General features: G+C 42.7%; 1 protein-coding gene across 1 annotated transcript; it reads right to left on the bottom strand.

The window, feature by feature from the left end:
- Window positions 1-42: 42 nt before the first annotated feature.
- Window positions 43-24,281, bottom strand: LOC105840848. The gene is made up of 7 exons (XM_036287129.1): window positions 24,135-24,281; window positions 23,826-23,961; window positions 23,482-23,708; window positions 23,185-23,386; window positions 22,902-23,090; window positions 219-357; window positions 43-137 (listed from the first exon to the last, which is right to left on the bottom strand). Coding segments are annotated over exons 2-6 (672 nt in total). The 5' UTR covers window positions 23,827-23,961; window positions 24,135-24,281; the 3' UTR covers window positions 43-137; window positions 219-304.
- Window positions 24,282-25,862: the final 1,581 nt, after the last annotated feature.

The following is a 25,862-nucleotide window of genomic DNA, read 5'->3' as shown; positions in this document are numbered from 1 at the left end:
TATTAATAATGAATATTCCGCTCATATTACATTAAGACTTACTTTCACTGGCTCAATTGTCGCATTTAATAAATTATTTTCAATAAATTGTGTGAATTCTTCACTTAAGGTATGTTGATTTTATTTTTCTTAATTTTCTGTAAAATAAAATATAAATTCATATGACTGAATTATAATAAACAATTGTTTAAATAACAAATAAAAGAATTTTTACGAACCATTTGATCTTTATTTTTTTAAATAAAATCATTTAATGGTTTGTTCTCTTTCTCATCTTACTTCTGTGGATTCAGGTTCATCATTATCATTTTCTAAATTTGGCCACACCTCGCACATTATTCAAAGCTTCTAAAGATTCTGAAATAATAATATAAAGTGAAAATATCATAGCATGTAAAGCATATAAAATATTTTCTAAGCTTGTTAAACAGTATCCAAAAAATTTCCTATAAAGTTTTCATAACAGATAATAGTTGCTGATACTGTTATTCATCATATAAAGATAAACATTATTAGAAAGCATAAAAAATTTAGTTTAAAAAAATATTTATATTACTGTATAAATTAGATATTTCGACAAAGAGTATCAAATAGACATAATCATAATACTCTAAAATAATAGGTACACCTAAATTTTGTCAAAAAATCACATACGCGCGCACACACCCAAGGAAGGTTTGGAGTCGCAAAATATCGTGGAACTGACGAGCCACGGGGTCCTTATCCTTGAGGTAAACACCCCCCCCCCACACACACACACAAAACGGCACTTTTTAGAGCCCCATGATGTGCAAATTTCGATCGCGCAACCTCCTCGTGATGCACATTGGGTAACGCTAATGCCGACGGTAAAACCTTTTAATAAGAAATGGTCAGATGAAAGTCGTCTATTTTTATTAGATATCGCAGTTCCTGGAACTGATACAGCCCAATAAACTTCTTCAATGAACTTTCGTGGTAAAATCAAATATCAAAATTCCCTAATGGGGAAGCTTCGTTCGCGTAACTACTCAGATTTGCTTGTGTTAATGTGAGTAGTAAAATTCCGTGGTAAGTCAGCTATACAACACACAAGCACATGTACGTCGAACGCTCACAATCCGAGGACGGTTTCGAGCTTTAAAATAAAGACTAACCATAGTTGTTAGCGAAATCCGGAATTTTTATTCTTGCAATAGTTAAAATTGGGCATTGTTAAAAATTTAAAATTGAATATCTCAGCATCTAATACAGCTAGCAAGGTTTTCCAAGAAGCATTTTCAAGATTCGGATTGCCACTTGAATAAATTTTATATCACAGTTATGTGCGATACGTTTTTTCAAAATGGCGTATGACAAAGCGAAAACACGCGAAATTGAAAAATATTGGTCCGATTTTGAGACGATCCATGGCAAGAGGCAAGTGTCACAACTTAATGGGATGAAAAGCATGCGATAGTACAGAGTCTCCCCTTCAAAATGCTTTTTTACTCGTCTTGATACGATGATTTTTCGCTGAGATATGCTCATTTGAATAAAAAGACAGTTTTTTACTTTAAATGAGCATATCTCAGCGAAAAATCATCGTATCGAGAGATCGAGACGAGTAAAAAAGCATTTCGAAGGGGAAACTCTGTACTATCGCATGCTTTTTATCCCATTAAGTTGCGATACTTGCCTCACGCCATGGATCGTCGCAAACTCGGACCAATATTTTTCAATTTTGCATGTTCTCGCTTTGCCAGCCATTTTGAAAAAAATTATTACGCAAAATTTTACTAAATCGATTCTTAAAGTAGACATTTGAAGCTTTAATTTCTTTTTTTAGAAACCTTTCTATTTTTAATACTCGCGTAGTTATCGTAATTGGAAGTTTAATGATTTTTTGACAAATTTTAGGTGTACCGCTTTTTTCGTCAGCGAAAAGTAGAAATTTGAATTCTTAAATACTCTGCAGATGTCGTTAATAAATAGGTTAAATAAGAGCGGTCCCAGATGAAAGCCCTGGGGTATTCCCGAAGTGGCATGGATAATTTTCGAGAAGCAGCCTTTGTATTTAACCATTTGAGTTCTGCCCCTGATGTAGCTCAACATCCACTTCAACAAAGAACCATCCCCAGTGCTTGCAGTTTTAGTATCAATAGCCCGTGATCAACGCTATCAAAAGTCTTTCTGAAATCCATGTAAATCGCTGTCAATCTGTGACCCTTCTTCAAAGGCTGAATTTATAATATCATGAAAGGCCACTGTTTATTTGATCCCTGTCTACAAGAAAAACGTTAAAGTTTCGAACCCGAAATCCGCATTAGAAATGTTCTCATGTAACCAGGTTTTCACAAGAATAAAAATGTCATATAGTTCAGAAACAGTAGGCCAAGCTTGTCGTAATTTCTAATTTAGTCCTAAGGCCGCGCACATTCTGATAGTAGACTAATAGGACACTGCGTTTTTTTATCCATTTACGGGGATTGAATTCACAATGCGCGGAACGCCATTTTTATAACTAATAGTTTTATTCGTAAATTCTTCTTCCTTTAATGATATAAATTCATTCTGCAGTTCTTGAGGTATTTTCTTTGCTTGGCTGTTTGATCTTAGGAAATCTTTATGGGACCCGAGTAACGGAATTTATTTCGTTGTTCAATGCTTCAAGAGCGTCTTGCTTGCTGGGCATGAAAATTGTTAGAGATCTAACCTGACTCTGCTGCCTTTTTCCGAGTCGCTTGGTCCTAATTACCGATGTTTTATTTGGTAAAATTTTACGGATGATGTCCACCGCAAGGTCGATGTCTGCGCTTGCTTTTTCTTCCGGTTCATCGAGATTGAAGAATATTAGATTTGAGGCCCTTCTTTCTCTATCCTCCATTTTCTCCATGATGTTCTCCTCGCTCTCCTCCGAGATTTGCAGATGAGATTCCTCGCGTGCACTCTCCAATTTATCCAGCCGTTCAGATAACTTTCTCAAATCATCCTTAATTTTGATCATGTCAGCACAGTAAATATCTCTAAAGGCTGCAAACACTTTTTAAATTAATTTTTTTATGGTGTTAAAAATCTCTAAGCTAATCAATAAGGATTGAGAGCTAGATGCGGCTCCATTGCAGTCTGTAAGAACACCATTTAAGTGGAAATGTCCTGTGCGAGCTACACAGGAAGGATGCGATACAAGGTTGCAATTTTTGCACGTTACGGGTTTTACCACCACCGTGCCACCAATTTAATTTTATTATTATTTTATTATCGGTTGTGAGTGTCTCGCTCACAACATACCTCTCCTATTAGAAAAACAAAAACGGAGGTATGAAGTTTTTGTATACTGTAATTAAAAACGCGTACTGTTGCTACGCTTTAAAATAGATCTGGGAATTGTATACTCCACATCTATATCTAATGTGATTCGCTTCTCAGGGCTATTTTTTTTTTATTATAATAAGGCTGATAGCTACTGCTAGTATTATTAGGGAGAGTTTCAGTGTCTAATAACACGGTGGGCAATTGCAACGTGTCCAATTGTACTGTACGCCACTAAACCTCTCCCCTATTTTTCACCTCTCTCCTGAAGACAGCAACGACAATAGAAGACGGACAGCCAATATCCTCTACATGGCAAAACTCCCCAGTCAAAATATAAGCAGAGAAGAACGCTTAGCACTCAGAAATTTGAAACAAAATGTTTTGCCCCTTATTAAGAGACACGGTATTTGGAGATTGCTGTCATAACTCCTCGGGATCAGGTTCCGTGAGAGATAAAGCCGGTAGTGGTTTTAACACGATATATATTCTTTCAACTAAGTTACACTGATTCGTTATTTAATAAACCCGTGACAAATATGTAACGTCGAGTAACATACGTTCGTCGCTGTATGGTACGCATATAAGCTCGCTCGTTACCCTTACAGCGATATTTATATACACCGATTTTTGGCGTATAATCAGGGAGGTACTTCCGCGGTCATTGGCCTACGATCAGTGCAATTGCTGGCTACGCAGATTCTATCCAAAATCAGAAGATTTTGGGTGTTGTTTATTAAGCAACTGGATACATTGCCCGGTGTGACGCCCGGTATGTATGCCAGGCGATGTTGCATGTGCGAGGTGTCACTTGACACCTTTATCGCTCACGACATTCTTGGTGTGATTGGAAAACGAGGAGGCTGAGTTTTCGCAAACGTTTACGCGAAAGTTTTCGCAAAGTGTTCAATATAATGTTTTCGCATGAAAATTTTTTCGCGCAATATGTTACATAATTTGCAGCCCTAAAAAGAAATCTTTTCTTTTTTACATACGTACACGCATACATAAGTACATTGGTACTGTTGTGTCCACTGTGGACGAACGCTATTTATAAAATTGCAATCTTGTGTTATACACTAAAATGCAAAGTTATATTTGTGGGCTACCGCATTCCTCCCCCGCAGGGAAAAAAAAAATTTTTTTATATTAATTGCATACGTAATATACACATACATACATACATACATACATACATACATACATACATACATACATACATACATACATACATACCCACACAGAACAAAATATCTAATAGATATCTAATGAATATCTACATATCTATATGATGTCCATATCTACTATAGATAACTAGTAGACATCTAATAGATATCTTAAATGTCTATATCTTCTGAATAACTAAAGCGGAGATATCTAATGGATATGCACACATTATCTACATATGCATGTCCACCAAACAGCTATCCATTAGATATCCATGCGTTGTCCACATATCCACGTCCATCAAACAGCTACCAAGAATATCTATTAGATATTTACGTATTATCCACATATCCATGTCCATCAAACAGCTACCAAGGATATCTATTAGATATTCACGCGTTGTCCACATATCCACGTCCACCAAACAGCTACCAAGGATATCCATTAGATATTCATGTACTATCCACATATCCATATCCACCAAACAGCTACTAAGAATATCCATTAGATATTCGGCCGCCGCGCACTCGCCAGCCGAGTAGTGCGCAGCGTCGCCGATAGAGCAGCCGTGCAACTCGGAAATAAGATGCAACAATCACGCTATATAAGGACCACCCGCAGTGCAAGAAACAAGTCTAAAATTAGACTTCCCCAGCGACGAGGGTGTTTCTGTGGTAACTACAGGACCGCTCAGAGCATGCTCGACGGGCCTTTACCCACTTTTGATGATTTTTATGACATCCTCCCACACACACATAATATATATTACATATCTAATGGACAACCTCGACAGATATTAGGGATATCCATGAATATATAGAAAATATCCATTAGACATGCTATAAATATCCAGATGTCTGCAATATGAGATCTAGTAAATATCCATGGGCTATATAGATCAATATCCAATCGACATCCATAACAGTATCTAGTGGATATTTATGTAGATATCCACTGGATATCCTATAAATGTCGACTGGATATTGATCTATATATCCTATGGATGACTTGGTTAAGTGAAATGATTGTGAGCGGACGCGTGGTGTACGCATGTGAATAGTATATTGTAATTTGAGCGAAATTAATTAAGGTAGAGGCGATTCTTAGTGTTAAGAGGATAGCGAGGAAGTCGAGTGCATAGGGTAATTGGAGGAAGCTTCGAGAGGTAAAGCGTTAAAATTTTAGGAAGAGGAAATCAGGCGGAGAGGTTAGGAGGTTAGGTATCAACGGGTAGGAAAGAGCGGGAAAATATCCAGGGAGACAAGAGAGAGAGGAATAAAAGGCAAGAGTATAAAGGAAGGACAGAGGAAATTGGTGATGGAAAGTAGTAAACAGGGCAAAAGGGTGAGCTTCAAGGATCAAGAGGAGGTAGGTAGAGAGAATATGGATAAGGACTGTTTCGCTAAGATAAGGAAGGAAGTTAAAGCAATGGCTTTAGAATTGAAAGAATTCAAGGACGAGATAAGACAAGAATTAAAAGTTCTAAAGGTAGAGCATAAATTAGGGGAGAAAAGAATGACAGAATTAGAGGTTAAGTGCATAGGGGTGGAGAAAGATATAGAGTTAGGAGAAGTAGTAAAGAGAGGGGAAGTAGAAGGGGGGAGGTTTAGTAGGACAGAGGATAGCGATAGCATAGGAAGTGTAGCAGTAGGAAGAAGGAGAAGTGAGAGTAGAGAGAGTAGATACAGTAGAGCGAGTTCAGGAATATAGTTTGGAGAATAGTAGCGGAGGATTTAGTGATAGGGAAGTAGGAAAATTAAAGAAATGGATTGAGGATAGGGAAAAAGAAGAGAGGAGAAAGAACATAGTAATTAGAGGTCTAAGAAAGGAAGATTTAAATAGAATACAAGAGGGATGGATAGAGGAGATGAATAGAGAAAAGCTAGGATTGGAAATTAAAGCGACGAAGTGGATAAGCGGATCGGTGATAATAGGAGGTTTTGAAACCGAGGAAATGAAAAGGGATATTATGTGTAATAAGAATAAACTTAGGGGGGAACGACGAGGCTGAATCTAGCAGACAGAGTTGGCAGACGAACCCCGCGGTCCAGGGACGAATACTAGGGTAGGGCCCCAAAGAAAAAATTTGTTATATGATATAATTATAGCATTCAAACTGTATAAAGACATAAACCTAGCATCATTTAGTGATTTTCCAAATAAATTTCAAGCAAACAAAGTTATTAAAAAATCTTAGCAAATGTTTATAACTATTTATTAAATAATAATCGCAGCAGCTTCCACACGCATTCAATTAAAAGAACGAAACTTTGCAGAAATATTGTTAGTAAGGTTCCTCGTGCATCGGCATTTGAACCGCGAGGGAACGCTATTATTAAACAATTTTTTAAAATTGTTTATTACAATTTCCAGCATATAAATCGCAGCAGCTTCCACACGCATTTGATTAAAAAATTGAAACTTTCCGGAAATATTGTTAGTAAGGTTCCTCGTGCATCGGCATTTGAACCGCAAGGGAATGCTATTCTTAAACAATTTTTAAAAATTGTTTATTACAACTTCCAGCATATAAATCGCAGCAGCTTCCACGCGCATTCGATTAAAAAAACGAAACTTTGCAGAAATATTGTTAGTAAGGTTCCTCGTGCATCGGCATTTGAACCGCGAGGGAACGCTATTGTTAAATGTTAGAAATTCATTTCCACATTCTTCTCGAGTCGCATATCGCATGGGCGATCCCCATGAAAACGAACGAATGCACCAATGCGACGCTCCAATTATGCGTCGCATCAGCGCCACCACAGCATCTTTCTTCTTTGTCTTACGGGCGTTCCCCCGCCTCGCGCTATCTCGGGTCTAGAACTCTCCATATTCGCGCCCGACAACGACCGCGATCGCGTCTTGCGTCTCCTCTTGCTAACTGCATCTAGCCGATTGAGATTCTTGAGAGCGCGTTAAAGTGCCTTTAACCAAGCATTCGTACCGATTGTACTTAAACCTGAATAAATACTGTATTTATAAAAGAACACGCGCGTTGACTTCCGCGTCCCTTCCTGCCTAACAGATTATGGGCCCAGGCACTCGCGCCTTTTTTCACAACAACGCACGCTTGTGTGAGAATCGCGGACCGTTACACTTGTGAAATTCGCGAGATTTAGTGTCGAGAGTGAGTATCTCATTAATACAATCCGACAAGCCAATCTTGCATCCACCGAAGAACAAAATGTCATACGGCACGGTGAACTCAACTCGCCTCGAGCTCTTATCCAAGAATAATTACGACACATGGCGAATTCAGGCAGAGGCACTACTTATCAAAAACGATATGTGGGTGTACGTCTCGGGAGAAAAACCGAAGCCCGCCCTTTCGACAGACGCAACGACGAGGGCAGCATATAATGCATGGATCGCCGAAGATTGTAAGGCAAAATCAGACTTAGTTTTATCCATACATCCGTCAGAACTAAAACAGATTAAAGGGTGCGATACATCAAAAGATGTATGGGATAAACTCGAGTCCATATACGCGTCGAAAGGACCCGCACGTAAGACAACCCTCCTAAAGAGTCTTGTATTGCGTAAAATGCCAGAGGGCGGAGACATTAAAGATCATCTTAATGACATTTTCAACGCGGTCGATAAATTACAGTTAATGAATGTTGAGATCAACGGAGACATGCTCGCGATTATCGTGTTATACAGCCTTCCGGACAGTTATGATACATTCCGATGCGCTATGGAATCGCGAGACGACTTGCCGGATGCCGAAACGCTAAAAATAAAAATCATTGAAGAAAGCGAGGCTAGAAAGCGAAAAACGCCAGACAATGAATCAGGCGCCTTACTCGTGAAAAATCCAAATCAACAATCGCGTATCGCTCAATATAATTCCGGGAAGAACGACAATGCAAATAAAAACTCTTCTTCATCCACAGGCAAACGCATCAGATGCAATTATTACCGGAAGCTTGGACACAAAGCCACCGATTGTTTTGCCAAAAGAAGAGCGGATCAAAGTGATAGTCAGGCGTCGGAAACAGCACTATTGGTAAACGCCAAGGATAAACTCACCAAAATGGTGTCTTGACAGCGGCTGCACCTCGCACTTATGCAGCAACAAGGATCTTTTTGTCAATCCTGCAAATTTTTCTGGTGGTTTAAAGCTTGCAAACAATACCACCACGAAAGTCGAAGCAATAGGAGATGTCAAAATAAGAACATCGGTAAATAAACAGAACAAAAGTTTAAGGCTCTTGGACACATTGTACGTCTCGGATTTAAGGACAAATTTATTGTCAGTCGCGAGAATTGTAGACAACCAGCATCAAGTGGTATTTACCAAGGACAAGGCTTTTATCCAAGACTCCAAAGGTAACAACACTGCAATTGCAAAACGTGTAAATAATCTTTTTTATCTTCAGGAAAATTCCTCGCAAGCTTGCATAGCGGACCAGAATGAACCATCAAAAGTCAAAATCTGGCACGAGCGATTGGGCCATTTAAATGTCAAAGATCTCAATTCGATGTGGAAAACACAATCCGTCAGAGGTCTAAAGCTTAAATCTGGCACAAATCAAATCAACTGCGAGGTATGTGCAGCAGAAAAATTATCCAGAACCCCCTTCGCAACTACCAGCAGGAAAAATGTCGGCATTCTGGACATAGTGCACACAGACGTATGCGGCCCTATGAGAACGAAATCGCATGGTGGTGCCCCATATTTCGTCACGTTCATAGACGACGCTAGTCGTTGGTGCCAAGTATATTTTATAAGGCACAAGAGCGAAGTCTCAAAAATTCAAGGAATTTATGGCATTTGCTGAAAGACAGACGGGACGAAGAATCAAAGCGGTCCAATCGGACAATGGAACGGAGTACTGCAATTCGACTCTGAACCAGCTATTTGAGAAACATGGAATCAAGCATCGCTTAACGGCACCACACACCCCCCTGAACAAAATGGTATCTCCGAACGTAAAAACAGTGTTACCTTTGGTTGAATCACCGCGATGCATGATCATCCAATCGGGACTACCATCGTCTTTTTGAGCTGAAGCCATCGCAACGGCAAACTACGTTAGAAACCGTTGCATTACAAAAGGTGTCGACTCCGGAACTCCTTTCGAGAAATGGACAGGGTAACGCCCAAGCGTCGCGTACATGCGGACATTCGGCTGTAAAGTATTTGTTCTGGATAAAACACCTGGAAAAGGGAAATTTGACATCCAAGGCATAAAAGGGACGTTTGTTGGATACTCAGAATCCTCGAAAGCTTACAGAATGTGGGATTCGAAGCATAGAAAAATCCACGTCTCAAGGGACGTCAAACGACGAGTTTGATATAAAGGAATCACCCGAAGATATTGTGGACCAAAATACCAAAAACGGACCACACAGGATTTTACACGATACCGATTTAAAGGAAGACTCTCGCAACACGCATATAGGATCAAACACTTCAAGCCCCGCCGAAGAGAGAACGGGCGACGACGAAATCACAGAGAAATTAATCTACGACGACGCGGAAACTCCGAGACGCGGTCCAGGCAGACCAAAGGGAGTCACAACGCGTAAGCCGGCACCTCCGACCAAACAATACAACCTGAGAAGCAGCAAACACGAGGCATCAAATGAACCTACAGCAGCGGACTCAGACGAGGACGGCGACTCGTATGATTCAATGTTCGCGATGCTCGCCAGCGAAATAGACTTCACGAAAGCTATCACAGACCCGGACTCAACCGAATGGAAGGATGCCATTTACGATGAAGTAAAAAGCCTGATAACCAACGACACTTGGGAGCTCGTTGACAAGCCAAAGGACGAAAACATTGTCGGATGCAGAATCGTTCTCAGGAACAAACAGAACGCGGATGGAAGCCTTGAAAAATGAAAAGCACGAATCGTAGCGAAAGGCTTTTCGCAACGCCCCGGCGTAGATTTTTGTGACACCTTCGCACCCGTCGCTCGACTCAGTTCGCTCAGAGTGCTAATTGCATTATCGTTTCAACTAGACATGACAATTTCGCAGCTGGACATCGCCACCGCATACTTACATGAAGACATGGATGTCAATGTATACATGAAGACACCCGAACTATTGGAAGAAATGCTTATTATAATCACATATGATGAATTTGCCATGAGGATACAAAATCCAGCAAGGCAAATGTTATCCCAGCTACGCCAAGGACATAAAGTCTGTCCCCTAAAAAAGGTGCTATACGGATTACGTCAGACAGGACGTTTATGGCACTTCAAACTCACCACAGCACTGAAGGAAACCGGCTTGACTCTGACAAACGCCGACCCCTGCATTTATGTCAACAAGAAGAAAACAACATTTCTACTAGTTTACGTCGATGACATATTGATAGCTTCAAGAGATCAAGCTCAGAAACAAGAAATCGTTAACGTACTACAAAGACGGTTCGCCGTCAAAGATGTCGGAGAAGCGAAGTATTGCCTTGGGATAGAGATCAATCAAACAAGCACCGGGATATTCATATCCCAATCCGGATACATCAAGGAGCTTCTGGCAAAATTCGGAATGACCAATTGCAAAGGCGCCAATACGCCCTTAACTTACGGTCGCAAATTGACCATCGAGGACTGTGAAGAAGACGACACATCAGTCCCATACAGAGAGCTTGTCGGGAGCTTGATGTACCTAGCCTTAGGTACCAGACCCGACATAGCTCACGCATACTGAGCCAGTTCAACGCTCACCATAGCAGAAGCCATTGGACAGCAGCCAAACACGTCCTTCGATATTTGAAAAATACCATCAACCTAGGACTAATATTCAAGCCCACAAAGGAAAATCTAATTGGATACGTGGACGCCGAATGGGGGAATTGCACGATCGAGAGGCGATCGTACACAGGTTCAGCTTTTTTGTTCGCAGGAGCTGCAGTCACCTGGGAGTCCCGCAAGCAAAGGACCGTGGCCCTTTCGTCAACGGATGCCGAGTATATGGGGCTAACGGAACCGATTCACCTCATTGGGTTCTTGAAAGAACTTGGATGCGCTAATCAAACGAGCGCTACCATATACAATGATAATCAAGGAGCCGGGGAACTAGCGCGAAATCCCGTCTACCATGGGAGGTCTAAACATATAGACATCCACCATCACTTCATCAGGGAGGCGCTGGCCAACCATTTCATAAGACTACGGTATCTACCAAGCGAGGAAATGCTGGCGGACGTTCTGACCAAACCTCTGGAGAACTCGAAGCACCAGACATGTATCCATGGCTTGGGACTCACACAGCTCCACGAAGAAGAATGTCAAAATTAAGGGGGCATGTTAGAAATTCATTTCCACATTCTTCTCGAGTCGCATATCGCATGGGCGATCCCCATGAAAACGAACGAATGCACCAACGCGATGCTCCAATCACACGTCGCGTCAGCGCCACCACCGCATCTTTCTTCTTTGTCTTACGGGCGTTCCCCCGCCTCCCGCTATCACGGGTCTAGAACTCTCCACGTTTGCGGCCGACAACGACCGCGATCGCGTCTTGCGTCTCCTCTTGCTAACTGCATCTAGCCGATCGAGATTCTTGAGAGCGCGTTAAAGTGCATTTATCAAGCATTCGTATCGATTGTACTTAAACCTAAATAAATACTGTGTTTATAAAAGAACACGCGCGTTGACTTCCACAACCCCTTCCTGCCTAACATTAAACAATTTTTAAAAATTGTTTATTACCATTTCCAGCATATAAATTGCAGCAGCTCCCACACGTATTCGATTAAAAGAATGAAACTTTGCGGAAATATTGTTAGTAAGGTTCCTCGTGCATTGGCATTTGAACCGCGAGGGAACACTATTGTTAAACAATTTGTAACCGTGAATTTTCAATTGTAATGTGCTACGGATAGCCGCGGTTAATTCAGGGTTCGGGCGGCGGGCTGGTTGAATGAATGATGAAGGCAAGCGGTATACGTTTAACAATTAATATTTATTCTAAAATATCCTAGCTAATATATACAAAGTCCCTACTCTAACAACTTACGACTAAGATCTCGCTATGCGAGTCGCGGGCGATTGGTTCTGGCGACGTGTGTCGCGGAGCGCATGTGCGCGTTGGTTATTCGGTGCCGGATTGGCTGCGGCGGGCGTACGGCCCGTGTATCGGTCGGTGCGTCGATCGGCGTTAGCGGCCGGTCTTACGGATTACAATACTCGTGGCGGTGTAATCGCGGCGGTGTAATGCGTGGAGGCGTGCGTGTCGGTCGCGGTGGTAGCCGGATTGGCTGCGGCGTTGCGGTCGCGGCTGCGCGGTACGGTGCGGCGTTCGCATTCGCCGAGTCGGTCGGTGCGGCGTCACGATTGGCCGCGGCGGTGCGCGACTGCGCGGTACGGCGCAGAGCTCGGCTCGACAGCCACGGTGATCAGCTGTTCGACGATCAGCTGTTGATATCGTCGAGGATCATCCCGCGTGGATGATCCTCCGCGTCGGCGGTTTCCCCTCAGTACGGGGTCCCCGTGTGCGGTCGGGATCGGTAGCTCACTACGCGTACCGGGATCCGGGTGACGAGCGGGGCGGTGTTCTGCCACTCACTACGTGGCGCGAGGAAGCGCTCAGTACGCGCTAGTGCAGGAAGCCGGGTTTTAGGTTAAGTTCGGCACTCAGTGCGTGCTCTGGATGCTCAGCTCAATTCGCTGAGTGGATCGGTCGGCTCAATACGCTAGACCGGGGAGATCTGCCTTCTTATCACCAGCGGAAGGCTTTTATAGCCCCCGTTTGGTGACAAGAGGAGCGGAGATGTGCGGGGAGATCGAGATAAGCGGAGGGGACTACACGAGGTAGGAGGGTAACGGCCTCGTATCTATATGCCTTAACGTGGCGGAGGAACGGCTCGTTACACCTCCCCCTCGGGACCCCGTCCTTATGTATAATGAAAAACGGATGCTTTATTTAATGAATATACCAGGACCCGTCGAGCTGGTGTTTCACCACGATGCGGTGCCCGAGGGCCTGGTGACGGTAGCGACGGCCTGGTGGTATGCGCTCCCACGGGATGGTCCGCAGGACTTCGCCGGGAATAGCGGATGGTCCGGGGGCTGGCGGCGACGGCGGTGGCGCGGATGATGATGGTGGCGGCGCTGGCTGGGTAAAGTACCCGGTCGGAGGCGGTGGCGGTGCCGGCGTCGGTTGCGGCCGGGTGAAGTACCCGGGTGAGGCGGGCGGCGTCGGCGGCGGCGTTGGTAGCGGCGGCCGCGCCAGCTCAGCGGCGGCGGTTTCGGCAGCGGCGGATGGTGGCCGGGCCGGTGGCGGTGGCGGTGCGACGACCTGTCGGGGCACCTCGGTGACGGAGGGCGACGGCGTGGGCTCCGGTGTCGGCGCTGGTGGTGGTGCGGTCGGTACTGGTTCTCCGCGTGGTGCTGGTGGAGTTGCGGTGGCGGAACCCGCGATGCGAAGTGACGCGATGTCGGGCATCGGTCCGGGTGGTGTACGTCCCTCTGGTGCGGTGGTTGGCTCACCGTTATCGTCGTCGTCGTCTAGATCCGACAGTGTGGACCCGAATGTCGCGAGCAGTATGTTCCGCCCGTTGTCGGTGGCCGGCGGTGACTCGGCGTACAGGCGTTCTTGGCGCAAACGTGTGGTTCGTTGGCGGGCGACTGCCGGTCGGCGTGGTCCGGATGGTGGTGACGGTGTCGGAGTTGGTGCGGCGATGCTGTGCAGCTCGTTCTCGCGCCGTTGGCTGCGCGCTGGTGTCCGGACGGAGGCCTCGAAGGGCCGGCTGCTCGTCGGGATCCGTGGAGGTCCGGCGATGGCACGGGCGAGACGGTCTCGAAGAGAGCTCTTCGTTTTCGGCATCCTGATGCTGCTATCGCTCACTCTCTGATCTGAGGGGCTCATCGCGCCTTTTTATACCCTCCGTTTTTGTTGTTATTCGGGGTCCGGACTCTCCTTCAAGTCCTTCACATGGACGGTTCCCATAATCTTGTTGTTGTTGTCGCGGAGTCGTACGATGACAGGTGATATGTGTCGATCGACAGTATATGGCCCGGTGTATCGAGGCGCCAGTTTTCCCGCGAAGTTTTCCTGCGCGTTGGAGAGCGGATGTTCGCGGCGGTAGACTTGCTGGCCGATCTCGGGTCTCCAGTCGCGTCTTCGCAGGTTGTAATATCGGGCTTGCCTTGCGGTTGCTTCTTCCTGGCGGCGTGTGGCGATTTCAAATCGGTCGCGCAATTTTTGAATTTGTTGCGCCCGCGCGTTAGGTCGGCCGGCTGGCAGGTCCTCCTCCAGGGTTTGTTCGGTCCGGGCTCGTAGCGTGCCAGGTGCGGTAAGTTCGTGGCCATATGTGAGCATCGCTGGCGTATACCCGGTGCTTTCATGAACGGCGGTGTTGGCGGCGAACGTTAGTTGTGGTAGATGGCGGTCCCAGTGGCGGTGGTTTTGGTCGACGAATTGCGCGACCATCGTTTTGAGCGTTCTATTGGCTCGCTCGACCGGATTGCATTGCGGCGAGTATGGCGGCGTTTTTCGATGTTCGATGCCGGCTTGCGCGAGTAGGTCCGTGAATTCGCGGCTGATGAACTGGCGGCCGTTGTCTGTGATGATCCGGCGGGGGCATCCGTGTTGTAGTATGACTTCCTTTTCGACGGCCCTTGTCACGGCGGCGGCGGTGGCTTGCCGTAGTGGCTTCGTTGTTAGCCATTTTGTAAAAATGTCTTGGCACACTAGGATCCAGGTGTGGCCTTCGGAGGATCTTGGTAGCGGTCCTATGAGGTCGATGGCTATGACCACGTTAGGTGCATCCACACTGGCGTGGTGCATGCGTCCGGCCGTTTGTTGCTGCGATGGTTTGTGCTCCCGGCAGTTCGCGCAGCGGCGGACGTATTGTGTTGCCTGTCGAAACATTCCTGGCCAGTAGTATTTTTGTGCCAGTCGGGCCAGCGTCTTTGCGATCCCCAGGTGGCCGGCGGTAGGGGCGTCGTGACACTCCTTCAGGACTTCTTGTCTCTGTTGTTGCGGTACGCAGAGCTTCCATGCGGTCGGTTCGTCGTTGTCATCGGTGGAATGGCGCTCGTGAAAGTGGCGGTACAGGTTGCCATTCTGTATTGAATAGTCTGGCAGCTTCTCTGGTTTTTCCCGAACGGTCTGCATCGTACGCTGGTGCCACTTGCATGTCGGTGTCACGGCTGCCAGTGCTTGTCCGGTGTTGTCGTTCTCCTCTTCATCCTCCCCCTCTAGGGGCTGACGCGACAAGGCGTCGGGCACGTAATTGAGGGCGCCTTTCCGGTACTCTACCTCGAAGTCGTGTTGTTGTAGGGCCACTGCCCATCGTGCCAAGCGGCCGGTCGGGTTTTCCAGCGAGCGGAGCCAGCGGAGAGAGAAGTGGTCGGTGATGACACGGAACCGATATCCTTCCAGGTACGGCCGCATTTTCTCTATGCCCCATACGACCGCGAGGCACTCTTTCTCGGTTGCGGAATAGTGCTTCTCAGGTTGTCTCAGTGCTCTGCTTGCATATGCGACCACGCGCTCCTGTCCCTCGATCGTCTGTGTTAGGACTGCCCCTAGTCTTGCGTCGCTGGCGTCTGTCTGCAGGACGAAAGTGGCCGAGAAGTCCGGGCAATGAAGTACTGGTGCGGAGGCGAGGCTGTTTCGTATGTCTTCGAAGGCCCGTTGCTGGCTGGCGGTCCACTCCCATCGCCTGTTTTTCCGGAGGAGGTCGTTTAACGGTGCGGCCAGTGTTGCTATGCCGGGAATGAAGCGGCGGTACCAGGAAGTCATTCCTAGAAATCGTCGGAGGGCCGGTAGGGAGACGGGCGGCGGGATCTCCATGATGGCCTTTACTTTGTCCGGGTCGGTTCTTAGTCCCTCCTGGTCGACGACGTGTCCGAGATATTTTAGGCTGGGCCGCGCGAAGTGGTACTTGTCCGTGTTGATCTTCAGGTTTGCGTCTAGCAACCGTTGCAGTACCTCGCGGAGATTGCGGAGGTGTTCGTTAAATGTCCTTCCGAGCACCACTATGTCGTCGAGGTAGGCGAAAGCTCGCGGCTCCATGTCCGGGCCGATAACGCGGTTCAGCAGTCGCTGGAATGTAGCTGGTGCGGCGTGGAGTCCGAATGGCATCACTGTGAAACGGAACTGCCCCCTCCCTGGTATGGCGAAGGCGGTCATCGGTCGGCTGTCCGGGTGCAGGGCGACTTGCCAGTAGCCGTTCTTGAGATCGATGGTTGATAAGAAACGGGCTTCTCGTAGTTGGTCGAGAATGTGTTGCACTGGTGGTAGCGGGTAGGCATCTCGTACCGTGACTTCGTTGACCTTACGAAAGTCAATGCAGAAGCGGTACCGTCCGGCTTTCTTCTTTGCCAAGACCACGCCGGAATTCCAGGGACTGCTGGTAGGCTCGATGTGTCCTTCGTGCAGCATCTCGTCGATCTCTTTGTCAATGATCCCCTGTAGAGCGGGGTTAAACGTTCGGTATCGTTGCCGTATTGGTTCCTGGTCACTTTTTAGGCGGATGCGGTGTTCGGTGAGCGGCGTGGTGCCCCTTAGTTGTGTGAATTTCGGCAAGAACTCGTCCAGCAGTGCTTGTAGTTCCGCGTTTTGTTCATCGGAGCAGGCGGTGAGTCCGGTGGTTGGTTCAGCGGTAGATGTCTCGGCGGGTCGTAAGGCGGCGATCGTAGGGAGGCTCCAGCGGAACCCGGCTTTGTGCAGCAGGTGGACGCCGGCGATCACGGTGGAGGTCAGCCCTGGCAGCACATGGAAAGTCTGCAGTCCGTGATAGTGCCCCAGGTGTATGTGGACGCGCATTTCCTCGTTGATCTGGCCGGTTCGTCCGTCGGCCAGTTGTACGGCGGCGGCGATGCGGCGGACCTGAGCGTAGGGTCGTATGCGCTCGGCGGTATCCTCGGCCACGTACGACAGAATTGCGCCGCAGTCTAGTAGAGCGTCGTGTTGCTGCCCGGCGATCTCGATGGTCCCCCAGGGTCGCGGATCGGTCTGTTTGTCTCGGGGGCTAATGCTCGGTAGCTGGGCTTTTACGTGCCGGTGTCCGGGCTGGCGGTAGACCGGGAGGCCCCCTCGTTCTCCTCGGCCTGCTTAGCGTTTCCCGGCGTGCCGTGGCAGTTCCGGGTGAGTACCCCCTCTTTTCCGCACTGTGAGCAGAACAGCTTTGGGGGTCTCTTGCAGAAGCGGCGGGTGTGCCCCCGTTGTCCGCACCCCCAGCAGCACTCGCGGGAGTCGTACGCGGAGATGATGGCGGCGGCGGCGGTCTTCGGTTTCTCCTTGCCCTTCGGTGGTTGATATTCCCGTTCATAGCGCCTGGCGCGCTCGTAGTCATCGGTGAGCCGCAGTAGTCCCGGGAGGTCGAGGAAGTCATTGCGGCGCGCATATAGGTGGTACTCCGGCCGCAAGTTATGATAGATGCGCTCCAGGCGGTCCTCCGCGGTTATTCCTCCGTGGCGGCGCATCAAAGTCTGGAGTGCCGTCACGTACTCCCGTGCGGTCTCGTTCGGCCCCTGCGTTCTGCGGGGCCGAACGTCATCAATAATGACGTGGCCAATAATGACGTGACCAATCCACCCCGTGGTCAATCGGGATCGTGGTCAATAATGACGTGGCCAATATTGACGTGGTCAATATTGACGTGGCCAATATTGACGTGGCCAATCGGGACCGTGGCCAATATTGACGTGGGCAAACGGGACGCTCCCGCAGCTTCCACACGCATTCGATTAAAAGAAGGAAACTTTGCGGAAATATTGTTAGTAAGGTTCCTCGTGCATTGGCATTTGAACCGCGAGGGAACACTATTGTTAAACAATTTTTAAAAATTGTTTATTACCATTTCCAGCATATAAATTGCAGCAGCTCCCACACGTATTCGATTAAAAGAATGAAACTTTGCGGAAATATTCTTAGTAAGGTTCCTCGTGCATCGGCATTTGAACCGCGAAAGAACGCTATTGTTAAACAATTTTTTAAAATTGTTTATTACCACTTCCAGCATATAAATCGCAGCAGCTTCTACACGCATTCAATTAAAAAAATGAAACTTTGCGAAAATATTGGTAGTAAGGTTCCTCGTGCATCTGCATTTGAACCGCGAGGGAACGATATTGTTAAATAATTTTAAAAAATTATTTATTACCATTTCCAGCATATAAATTGCAGCAGCTCTCACACGCATTCGATTAAAAGAATGAAACTTTGTGAAAATATTGTTAGTAAGGTTCCTCGTGCATCTGCATTTGAACCGCGAGGGAACGATATTGTTAAATAATTTTAAAAAATTATTTATTACCATTTCCAGCATATAAATTGCAGCAGCTCTCACACGCATTCGATTAAAAGAATGAAACTTTGTGGAAATATTGTTAGTAAGGTTCCTCATGCATCGGCATTTGAACCGCGAGGGAACGTTGTTGTTAAACAATTTAAAAAAATTGTTTATAACCATTTTCAGAATATAAATCGCAGCAGCTTCCACACGCATTCGATTAAAAGAACGAAACTTTGCAGAAATATTGTTAGTAAGGTTCCTCGTGCATCGGCATTTGAACCGCGAGGGAACGATATTGTTAAATAAATTTAAAAAATTATTTATTACCATTTCCAGCATATAAATTGCAGCAGCTCTCACACGCATTCGATTAAAAGAATGAAACTTTGTGGAAATATTGTTAGTAAGGTTCCTCATGCATCGGCATTTTAACCGCGAGAGAACGTTATTGTTAAACAATTTAAAAAAATTGTTTATAACCATTTTCAGAATATAAATCGCAGCAGCTTCCACACGCATTCGATTAAAAGAACGAAACTTTGCAGAAATATTGTTAGTAAGGTTCCTCGTGCATCGGCATTTGAACCGCGAGGGAATGCTATTGTTAAACAATTTTTAAAAATTGTTTATTACGACTTCCAGCATATAAATCGCAGCAGCTTCCACACGCATTCGATTAAAAGAACGAAACTTTGCGGAAATATTGTTAGTAAGATTCCTCGTGCATCGGCATTTGAACCGCGAGGAAACGCTATTGTTAAACAATTTTTTAAAATTGTTTATTATCACTTCCAGCATATAAATCGCAGCAGCTTCCACACGCATTTGATTAAAAAAATGAAGTTACGAATTATATTATCAAAACTATCACCTATCTTTGTGCATCTTGATAGTACAGGATCTATTATTGCTTGTTCACCAAATAGTAACAAATCAACATATATATATTCAATGATTATACCTGGTGACAAAGAAGTTGGACCATTTCCGTTTGCTGAATTTATCACTACTGAGCACAGTGTTCCAACTAGGGATGGGCGATACAATAGAAAATATCGATATTGCGTATCGATACGTATCATAAATAAGAATATCGATACACTAAAAATATCGCATTAAAAATATCGATATTTAATAGTATCGATACTCGATACTGTCCATAATCCATACCTCTATTATTAGATATATTTCAATTTAATTTTGAAAACAAAGCGGTCCGCTATCCGTTGTCATTTAGTTTTGTAATTAATATGAACTAATTTTCTTAAGTATGTAGTTTATGGAACTCTGCAAACAGCAGTGGTCAAATTATTGTTCAGAAAGAGAAAATGAATTACAACAAATACATATAATGCGATAAATAGTCTAATGTTGGTTTTATTATATCCATATATATCAAGAAAAAATGTTATAAAAATATTAATTATTAATATAACTTATTAATATTTCTTAATATAAATGATCTTAAAAACTAATCTTAAACTAATTAAACCTTAAACTAATTAAACCTTACAACTTAGCGCATTATATTTTAATATTCCGGGTGCTTACTTATTAAGAGTGATAAAGTTAATAGAAAAAAAAAACGATCTAGCGAGATCAGTATTTATGTAAAACGTATATATAATATATATGTGAAAAGTATATTGTAAGGATACTTTCAGGGAACAACCGTACATTATGTAGACCAATCGTCATTATGAGGCCGGTCCTCGTAATATTTTATGTGCAATGTATATTGTGAGGATCGGACTTCATAATTTCTTTCTATCTTTCGTATATTATGAGTACCATTTTTTAATTATATACGAAACGTTTATTATGAGGACTTCAAAATTGTTGTATTTAATACAAAGCGTTAAATAAGAACCTTTAACACTTTAAAGGAAGATAATCACGAAATGGAAAAAATGTTAATAAGAATTTAATAAACATCGGTTAAAAAATTAATATTTTCGGACTTGTGGACAATTTCTCATTTCGGTTAAAACTAATAATTTGATCGTTTTTGGTGTTCTCGGTAGCGGTATAAAAGAAAAATTAATGTTTTTATTTTTTCTCCTTTTATTTATACATGAGACTCATAATACGAAAATATTATTACGCTTCACCTAATAATTAATTAGTTACTTATCCTTCCTGTCAGTAAACAGATACAATTGGTTGTATTAAAGTTTTTTCAATGTGATTAGAATAATATAGTATTATAGTAGAAATGGCACTTTATGTATAGTGAGTCTCAGATACGCATAGGTCGAAAAGGACATCATCAATGAAATTGTACAAATTGATCCTAACTTTAACTAAACGAGTAATCTGATGGTGTCTGTTTCGATCTATGCGCATCTAGGATGCTTCCTTTTATATACGTCTGTGTCATATTTATTCATTGAAAACGATCAATTTATCTGTTTTAACCAAAATAAAGAATTGTTCATAATTCTGACAACAGGAATTTTTCGATATAAAAAAAATTAGTGTCGGTTCTGATAATATACGATTTATGAACATACATATCAATATACATATGCAAATCGTACATTGTAGGGACCGATATTAAAACATATGTTTTATATATATAGTTACGCAGCAACGTGTAGATGTGAATATCAATACAGACAAAAATACTCAACTCCGAGAAATTTATATATATATATATATATATATATATATATATATATATATATATATATAGTGTGTGTGTGTGTGTGTGTACGCACATAAAGATTGTGGTAACTATAGCCTTGTTCGTTTTGTCTGTTCCGGGTCTACTCGGAGCAAACCCAAGCAGACCAACGCACTCTAATAGATTGGCGTCATCGGAATCAACCTATTAGAGTGCGTTGGTCTGCTTAGGTTTGCTCCGAGTAGACCCAAAATAGACAAAACGAACAAGGCTTATATATACATATATTATATACTACAATAACCAATCTTCCATAGCAAGAGAGTTTAAAAAAAGCAAATGTTGTAAATGGTCACCTGTTATACGATTTCTATTTTCGGTGACAATATTTCCAGCCTGTGAAAATAATCGTTCACTCGGAACAGAGGTTGCTATTACAGTCAAATATTTTAGTGCTATGTTTTTCAATCCGGAATGTACATTTATTAACCAATATTTTAGTGGATTGTCATCCATTTTCATTGGTGGTTGATTTAAATAATATTTAAGTTCATCCGGCATTGAGAAATTATTTTTTAACATACTGGATTTTTTAGTTGCTAAATTTTCATGAAATGTCCAAAAATTATCTGTTTGTGATAAATTATTTTGTTCTACGTCTTGAAAGTCGCATGTATCCGACTTATTTGCATCTAAATTTATCATTTGCGTGATTTTGTTAACAGAATGAGCGTATGCAATTTTATCAACAAAATGAAGGTTCTTAAATCGAGGATCTAAAATAGTCGCTATCACCAACGGATAAACTTTTTCAATATTACTAAATCTTTTTGAGAACTCACGTTCTAATGCACGTTTAAAGTAAACACCTATTTCAGTTTTTGGTGTAAGCATATCTAATTTGTTTTTTAACGTATGGACAATCGGAATTACTTTGCTGCCAGTAAGATAATGTTCACCGCATATAATTTTAGTAGATTCATTAAATGGCTTCAATAAATAAACAAATTCTTTTGCTGTTTGTAATTCAGATGCAGTCAACATTATCGGTGCTGTAGGTTGTTGCAGAAGAATACCACTTATTTTATCTGCTAATTCAATAAAACGTACAATCATGTCGTAAGTCGAATTCCATCGAGTTTCGACACTTTGTATTAACTTTAAGGCTGAATGAGCTCGCAATTGATCTGCAGCAACCACAGAATGTTTAAAATATGAAATAATACTTTTAATTTTTTTACAAAAATCATTAACAGTAATATCTTCTTTAATAATATTTGAGGGAATTAAGTTCAACGTGTGTGCAAAACAAAACAAATGTTTTTCAATACCAAACGCATCTATAATTGCCTTTTTCATGTTAGCGGCATTATCCGATACAACACATACAATGCTTTCTTTGTCTATATTCCAATTGTGTATTATGTTTAACAACCACATTTTTATATTTTCAGAAGTATGACGGTCGTTTAGTTCAGTAACACCAATGGTCACAGATTTGTATGTTTCTTTCAATGTATAATGAGCTGTGACACCTAAGAAACTTTTAGTATTTAACGTATCCGTCCAAATGTCGGTTGTTAAACATATATTTCTAATATTTGAAAATCGAGTTTTTATCATACCTGATAAAAACTCGTACTTTTCTTCAACTAAATTCGTGATTTTTTTCCGACTGGGAATCTTGTACAACGGCGAAACCATTTTCATAAACGTTCGAAATCCTTTTTTTTCCACTGTCGCAAATGGCATATTATCTTTCGCGATCATAAAAACAAGATAATTAGTAAATTCAGCAGCTTTTGTTCCTCCATCTGTAATTATGAAAAAAACAGGATAATTGAAATGTTCAACAAATTAAATTTAAAGAGCAAAAAACTTTAAAAAATAATAATAAAACTTAAATACCATAAAATGATTTCTGGTTTCGGAAAGTAACATCAAGAGTACATTGCCTCTTTTTGGCAACTGGTAATGATACTGATGACTCTGATCGTGAAAGATTTGACGTGACTGATGAAGACGGAGAAGTAGAAGGTGAAACAGATTTTGCCATTAATTCAAAATCATCAACATCAATATCGAGATCAATCGAAGTTTCATCTTGAGACTAAAATGTGTAAAATAAAATGCATTAGTAGTATTATTTTGTTAAATTGTATGTAGTTTTCCATACAAAAAGTAATTGTGCCATAAACTTATTACCATAACTTTTCCTTGTTTTGTTGAAATTGAGGATTCTGTAACACCAGATGTCTCAGCATCAGTAGTGTTCTTTATTTGTAACAAAACTTTAGGATGTGCTCGAGCCAGATAAAAACGCAAATTTGTTGTATTGCCCTTAGTTTTAACAATCTGGTGGCAAAGAATACATCTGCCGCCTTCGTTCGTTCGGGCAAAAAATTTCCAGTAACAACTTTTGGATGGTGGCACTGTACATTGTACATAGAAAAAAAATTAATGCAGAAAGAATATATCAAAATCATAAAGAATAATGCTAAAAAATAATGTATGCAAATTGCGAATAAGGTAATGCATGAGATAAGTACTGTTATAGGATAAGTCAGAAAGTGAAGCCAATAGTGACGTAAGTGAAGCAACGTGAAAAAAATGATTAGGATTCCTTTCCAAGTTCCCAGTTTAGTTTTTAAACTTAATATATGCAATATCATGCCTGTATAACTTCTGCAAAATTTAGAAAATTACCACATAATAACCACTGTACTGGACTACATACAAATGTTAGAATACAAAATAAAAACTTTGATCAATCCAATTAGACATAGACATCAAGTTTAAAAGAAATGAGAAACATTCAATTATTCTTATTTATTCTTATTTAAACTAGATATACTCACATAAGCTGCATTCGGATAGCGTACTATTAGCAGTATAACACTACTGCATCATTCTATTTTTATTATCACTCACTATAGTGCCCAGATAATGTTCCGTTTGATGCCATAGCAGTAATATATATATATATATATATATATATATATATATATATATATATATGGTTTATATATATATAAAAATAGACGACCGTAACAAAATCACAACAGTAGCAAGACTACAATAATAGCTGCAAGATCGAATGATCAGATCTCATGTATTCATATAAATACTAGAATACAAAATAAAAACTTTGATCAATCCAATTAGACATAAACATCAAATTCATTCAATTATTCTTATTTAAATTAGATATACTCACATAAGCTGCATTCAGATAGCGTATTATTAGCAGTATTAGCACTACTGCATCATTCTATCTTTATTATCACTCATTATAGTGCCCAGATTGCGTTCCGTTTGATGCCATAACAGTACATATATATAGTTTATACATATATATGTATAAAATAGACCACAGTAACAATAGCTGCAAGATCAAATGGTCAGACCTCGCGACTCGCGTATTAAAGACAGCCAATTATATATTATCGCACTATGTATTATTCACAATGTATTTGCGTAAGACGCTTCACAGCGTAGAATTGCTTGAAATAGAAATCACGGAAAATCGCACGGCCGTACGACGTATGATACACTGCGTAGTACGTTACGTATAATACGTATGTTGACAGAATACACAGTACAAGCAGAAGTACTACATGTACAACTATAGACTAACGCTGCGTTCCGATATTACTACTAGTTCTGAAAATCTACAGTATACATAACGAAAGCTATGGATTTTCAGTACCGGCAGTAATATCGGGACACCGCCTAAACTTGTGTCTGCCGAGACCGAGGCTGACGACTAGAAGACAGGGTGCGGTCCCATGAAGCGGATTATGCGAAAGCGGAACGAGCGGATCACCAATCGCGGGATCATTCTGATAGAACTCTTTCAAAGATTCCTTCGAAACGGTCCTGTGATTGGTGATCCGCTATTCCGCTCGTTCCGCTTCCGCAGTTCCACATAATCCGCTCAATGGGACCGCACCCTGACGACAATAATCGCCAGCGCCACGTGCCACACCACGGAAAATACGGAAGTGGCCACGATGGGCAGGGCGCCAATTCCGGAAATGGCGACGATCGCAGATCGCAGGCGACGCAGGCGGCAGGCTAAGTATCCGTTGCGCGCACAACTGACGATAGTCGGTATGCAGTGTGTCCACTCGCGACTCGCGACCGGGCAAGAAAACAAAAAATCTCTGGAATTAACGGACCGTATCGGAAGTTCGATATCCCTGTTCGAATATCGATACAGGCTAATATCGAAAATCAAAAAATCGATACAAAATATCGATATTTGACATCAAAAATATCGATACACAGGTGTATCGATACTGTATCGCCCATCCCTAGTTCCAACCATTGTAAATTTTCTTAATTGGATTGACTTCTATTTAAAAAAAAATTACAACTCGAAGACCATTACTTGATAAGGTTGAAACGGATTTTAATCTTGCGTTGCTACAATCCGTTTGTATGGCTTTCAATAAAATGCCGGTCATTGAATGTATACTGTACATTTTCCGAAAGAACAACAATAAATGTCAAATTAATAATTTAACGGTGTTGCACATATGCTCGTCACATTTTATTCACACCGTGATAAAGAAAGGAAAGTC

The sequence above is a fragment of the Monomorium pharaonis genome, chromosome 5 (assembly GCF_013373865.1).
Source record: "Monomorium pharaonis isolate MP-MQ-018 chromosome 5, ASM1337386v2, whole genome shotgun sequence".
Classification (NCBI taxonomy): domain Eukaryota; kingdom Metazoa; phylum Arthropoda; class Insecta; order Hymenoptera; family Formicidae; genus Monomorium; species Monomorium pharaonis.
The sequence above is the reverse complement of the archived record's forward strand: the minus strand, read 5'-3'. Positions and strand labels throughout refer to the sequence as shown.